We start from the raw sequence: 6000 nt of genomic DNA on the forward strand, positions 1-6000 counted from the left end.
TTTATTGCCTGAATAGCTGTTCAATAATTTAACTTAGTGACAAAAAAGGTTTTGGTTAACAATTCACCAAATCATACATTAAAGATATTCATTTGCTTTTCTGTCAGTCAAGCCACGCTGCTAGCTAACCATTTTCGGCAAGATAACAATTAACAGTGGCATAATACATCAGACTGAGCACAAGGCTCACACTTTAAAATTTTTATTTCAAAAAATCTTGAATACTTAAGTATAGTGCAAAACTAGCCAGTTTAAAGCTATGTACAAATGTAATTAACGTCTGAAAACAGCATTCTATGGCTAAATACTCATGCCCAGTATGCAGAAAAATCTTACTCAAAGCAATCACATTTCTTGACAAATTTGTTGTGTGTTTTATTGTATTAAGATCACATAAACAAAAAAGGTCCCAGTTTAATCCCCGGTCTGTTCTGTGATGGCTAGTACCTGTGACCAAAATGATAGCAGAGGCATTAAAACTGACCTTCAGTATCCCTGGGTTAGAAAGGGGGAAACAGTAGTTGGCCACACTCTCCAGTCCTGGTCAGTATCCAGGGAATGCTGTTTGTGTGTGAACATCAGACAAAAAAAAAGTGTTGAGCTTTGAACCACCTTTCCCCATAGTGGATGCCAACACTCTGCTTCAAGGATCAGGCAAGGTGAATAGCCACTTGAACTAGTTACCAGAGGACACCAGCATGGCACTGTACTATGCTGCAGCAACATGCTGCAACTTCAGAAGAGGTAGAAAATTGGTTGAAAAAAATATTCAGATTAGCACAAACTTGCATTTTTTAATTATCAGCTCAAGTGGCTACAGTAACAATCCAACACTCATTTAAATGGAAGTTAAGCAAAATTATGTACAAGATCTTAGTAACATTTCGAAACTTGGCTGGTAAACCACTACCTACAAGCGCTGGTTAAGTTGTATATCATCCCAAATTGGATATATGTTGCTATTCCTTCATTGTGACTAGGTCAAAATCCTGGAACCTTCTTACTTTAGGAGTACAATCACATACATGCATGTTGCCAAATCAAAACCGTGGCTCACCACCACCTTCTCTAGGGCAATTAAATATGGGCAATAAATGCTGACCTTGCTCATGACCCCTCTAGCCAGAGTGCAATTTTTTTAAAAAAAGCACTAAATTGTATTACATGCTCAAGATATAAATTCATTCAATTTTATACAGCACAGCACTTGGTGAGAGGTTTACTTTCCTCCTTGCGTGTTGTGATAGTTCAGAGTATGGCCAAGCATTGGTTGGAGCACCCTTTTACTAAAAGTTATGTGTTGTCCCAGTTGCAAAAAAAATACATCCGAGTTCTTACCAAATACTTGGTAAATACCCAGGAACAAAAGCTGCACATTTCTGAAGTCTCAATCAAGTAAGCACATTGAATGCCTAGCTCACATGTTAGTACCTTGGGCACCTTATCTGTTCAAAATGACAGAAAAACAAATCTTGTTTTATTAACAATGTGTAACTATTCAAGTAGGTCAATATAGGTAAGCCACAAACTACCCCAATTTATGGCTACCAGGTGCAAATCAATACTGAATAGTATTAGCCATATTTTGCCTGCCTCCCTTTTCTTACAAGTTATCCACACAAAAGTAATATATTAACTTTATAGAGGAGAGGTTGATATATGGTTATCTTCTTTGTAAGGAAAAAAACTTGTGGAATTATCAAGCTACAAAATGACTTACAAACTATGTACTTGACAGCAAATCTTCTGCTGTCACTATTATCACTTTCTGAGCTTTGATGCGATTTGGTTGGAACAGTTTAGAAATATAGGATAAATCAGATTCACAAATGCAGGTGCTAGCACTGCACAAATGTTCAAAATATTGTGAATTATCCTGCTTCTTTAAATTTTGAAAGCAACCCATTTATCATATGGTGTTTTATCAAAGTATCTGCTAAAGCATAGTTCATTACTCATGACATATAATACAAAAAAAACTTTAAAAAGATTGCGTGCTGAAGGATTTCTACGTTACTGTGTGACTGCTTTCAAATACACTAAATATGCTCCTTTTAAGCTACAAATTTATCAGCAATATCTGCATTTCATAAAACTAACATTCCAACATGCATCACATGGTGCAGGTTAAGCATATAGGTAGCCAATTATCGCAGCAGGCTCAGATTAAGAAGAAATAACCCTTGAACATACAAGGCTCCAGGCAGTTATTCTCGAAAAGATAACACTAAAATATTTCGTGGCTTAAAAAATACTACATATTTGTTTTACCCACGATCAGTGCAACCTCACCATTTGCAAATTACTTTGTGGTCAAATATTTATGGCAAGGTATTTCTAAGGGCATAGTTACAGAGGGTTAACATTGTCCTTTCCATCTATAAGCACTCGATGTTTACAAATATCATAATTACAAGGGTCTTTCTCCCTAGTCATAGGAAATCAAAATGTGCACCATCAACACAAAATCTAGTTTTAATCAGAAATTTACTGCAACAGTGACTTTAACCCAGCGTAATGGTGAAGTAGGATGATGTGCAAGCTACTCTAACTGCTGTCTACTGATGGTCTCAGTAATTTTCAATTGTTCATAGGTATCAAACCACTCTAGCAAGCCAAAGAAAGCCAAGTGATGGGCTAAAAGAGATATTTCCATTGTTGACTGTTTTTATAGAAAACTTTACAGTCTATCTGTCTTTGAAAGCATCACCTAACAATGTCTGGAAAAACTCAGCAGGTCTGACAGTGGAGAGGAATACAGTTGATGTTTCGAGTCCGTATGACTCTTCATCAGAACTAAGGAAATAGAGAAATGAGGTGAAAAGTTTTTTTGTTTCAGATTTCCAGCAACCGCAGTATTTTGTTTTTACCTAACAATGTCTATTCACCTCAGGATAGCTTCAGCTTATACTCGATTTTCAACGTTCTTTTTACCAATTTCAACCAGAACTGCAGAACTCAAACAATCCCACATCTCTAAATCCATTTATGTAAAGAAAACTCTCATTCTGCAATGAACCATGACAAAGCAGAAAAATAAGTTGAATAACATTAATTTAGGGTGCATACCATCTTGATTACAACATATTTTTGTCTTTTAAAATCTAGCAGCTTTTGAAAGAAATGCTTTACATTTATACTTCTGGTGAAAATGGTGTACAAACTGGCCCATTAACTCAAATTTCTTTGACACAACTTATTGAAACGTTCAGTCTTCCATAGCAGAGGCCATTTTTAGGAATGTGCATTTTGTACTACTATATTGTGTTGTATTCTCAAGTCGCTGACCTCTCATTTTGCTTCAGCGTCCTAACCTTCTGACTGGCAGGAAACTAGGGAAATGGTATCGTGGGTGTGAATAACAACCGGCTTCTGAAATTGATCTGTACTGCAAAAACAAAAATCTTCACAACAAATAATAGAGAAGTGATAGGCAGAACAGTTTGATTTTTTCATTACGTAACTGAAAGGTTTTTTTCTAACAGCAAAGGGGCACAAAGGTTACTGACTATTTCATAAATATTCTAACAGAATTAAAAGGCAATTTAAATTATGTTGTTCTGTTTTTATATGTATAAGTGCCCAATTTATACTCTACTGCACCAAGTCGGGCAATATCGGACAACATTGTGACCTGGAGTTAGAAGTACATTAACCACTTGCATGTTTGGTTGGTTTAAGGGAGAGGGCTGAGTTAAACATGTGGGCACATAAAGCATACACAGAACTAATACCAAGGCAAAATGCTGGAGACTGGAAATTTGAAACAAAAACAGAAAATGCTGGAAATACTCAGCAGGTCAGGCAGCATCTGTGGAGAGAGAAACAGGGCTAACATTTCAGTTTGGTTATCTTTCACCAGAAGCAGTTCTGACGCAAGATCTTCAATCTGAAATGTTAACACTCTGTTTATCGCTGTGCAGATGTTACCCAGCCTGCTGAGTATTTCCAGCATTTTAGATTTTTATTACATTCACAGAGTTCACCAGCATCTGACTACTGGTGTAATTTGCAGTACAGGACAATCAGCTCCATCAAACTTCAGAAATTTAATACTTATAATTTAGCGCTCTAATGGAAGCTAGCCCCTTTTCTAGTGGTATTCATATTGAAAAACTACCAATTCCTACAAAACCAGTAATAGTTTGCATGCTAATCCCTGTGTGGTCCAAAATATTACTCAATGCCAAAACTAAATCATGACTGAAGCAGAAGAATACAGAAATTATTCTTCAAGCAATGACCTTAGCTGAGAGATTGTTGGTCAGCCAGAATCTGAGGCTTTATTTAACCATACATTTAATTTTAAGAAATGTATTCACAGAAAGCACGGCGGAAATCAGTGTACGTTCTGAAGCCTGCATTTGGGTCACTTTAAACCACAAGTATGCAGTCGGATGGGGACCGATCAATAATAGCCTAATCTGCAATGCAAAACTGAGAGATTGGACTGCACCTCGGCTGCAGAGCCACTTTCCGACTTAAAACGACCTGAAGCAGACAAATTGAATGAACCCAGGTGATTATCTTTTTTTAAAAAAATAAAGCCACAAAACATATGCCAACGCACCTAAACAAAAGTTGCACACCGCAGATGTAAGTCACCTCAAAGCGTGTTGTGTAAATCACCTCAAAACATGTTAGGCTGTGCAGATGTAAATCACCTCAAAACATGTTAGGCTGTGCAGATGTAAATCACCTCAAAACATGTTAGGCTGTGCAGTATACATAAGAAATAGATTTTTGCGAAGTTCCAGCGGAGCAGTAAACACTTTATATTTTCTCTCTCTCTCTCTCTCTCTCCAGCTGTCCCAAGAGGGCACTTTCTTGCCTCGAATCCAACCTGAAAGAACCAGCTGAGGAAATTCGTTCCTGCATTAACATTCACTGCAATCATTACTATAAAAGTCACCAATGCGATCACTTTATATATATATATATATTTATTTATTGCATTATTTATATATATTTCCACTCTCTCACCACCCCCCCCCCCCTCCTCCTCCTCCACCCTCCCTTCTCCTTGCCTGGCTTTGCAAAAGGATGAATTAGGGTCAATCCAAATGCAACTCCGCGCCAGATGTGTGGGTGAACCCTTCAGGTTTATTTGATGTATTTTAATTTGATATATATGTTATATAATTACATACATACGTATATATATGCACAATGTGGTGATGTATATTTCATACTCACAGGAAGAAGGTGAAGATGCTGAGGCCTTGCGGGACGGTGGTCAATCCTCGGCCGGAGCAGTCGACCCTGAGCGCGGCCCCGCCGTCACCCTCACAGCGGCAGACGGCCGGGCACGGGGCGGCCACATTCTCGGAGCGGCCGCCGCTCGATCCCAGCAGCAGCAGCAGGAGGAGGAGGAGGAGGAGGAGGAGGAAGGGGGCAGAAGGAGGCGGCCAGCGCCGTCCCGACACCGGCCACCGCGCCAAGCACCCCCGGCACATGAGGAGAGAGACGGGGGGGGGGGGGGGGGGGGTCAGAGATGGAAGTCAAACGGCCTGGACCCGAGCGGGATAAATCTCTCCTTCTCCCGTTCCCCCCCCCACGGTTAGTTTTATTCCCACCGCTCCGGCACACAGTCGCCCCGGCTGCGGCTACGACTCCGGCTCCGCCGCTGTTGTTGCTGCTGCTGCTGCTGCTGCTGCTTCTTCCCTCACTCAAACAGCTGGGCCCGGCCAGGGTGGGAGGGGATAGGCCCCGTCACCATTGGATACCGCGCGAGCCCCGGGGGCGGGGCCAGCGCCTGATTGACAGCCAGACACTGATTGACAGCCACCCCCCCCCTCCCTGATTGACATCCAGCCCCCCCTCCCTGATTGACAGCCAGGCCCCTCCCTGATTGACAGCCAGGCCCCTCCCTGATTGACAGCCAGCCCCCACTCATTTGACAGTCAGCTTCCTGATTGACAGCCAGCTCTCACCCATTTGACAGCCAGCCCCCACTCATTTGACAGCCAGCCCCCTGATTGACAGCCAGCCCCAACCCTG

At 41.0% G+C, this 6000-nt stretch overlaps 1 protein-coding gene across 4 annotated transcripts in view; it reads right to left on the minus strand.

The window, feature by feature from the left end:
* lgr4 (leucine-rich repeat containing G protein-coupled receptor 4) overlaps positions 1-5676 on the minus strand; it is a 125882-nt gene extending 120206 nt beyond the window's left edge. For 2 of the 4 annotated variants that reach the window (XM_041198031.1, XM_041198030.1), the window contains exon 1: positions 5197-5676. In XM_041198031.1, the coding sequence (XP_041053965.1) occupies positions 5197-5456 (260 nt within the window). In that variant the 5' untranslated portion in view covers positions 5457-5676. The remainder of the gene's footprint in view (positions 1-5196) is intronic. The other 2 variants (XM_041198033.1, XM_041198032.1) reach the window with 1 other exon arrangement.
* Between the last annotated feature and the right edge of the window lie 324 nt (positions 5677-6000).

This window comes from Carcharodon carcharias, chromosome 10, assembly GCF_017639515.1.
Source record: "Carcharodon carcharias isolate sCarCar2 chromosome 10, sCarCar2.pri, whole genome shotgun sequence".
NCBI lineage: Eukaryota > Metazoa > Chordata > Chondrichthyes > Lamniformes > Lamnidae > Carcharodon > Carcharodon carcharias.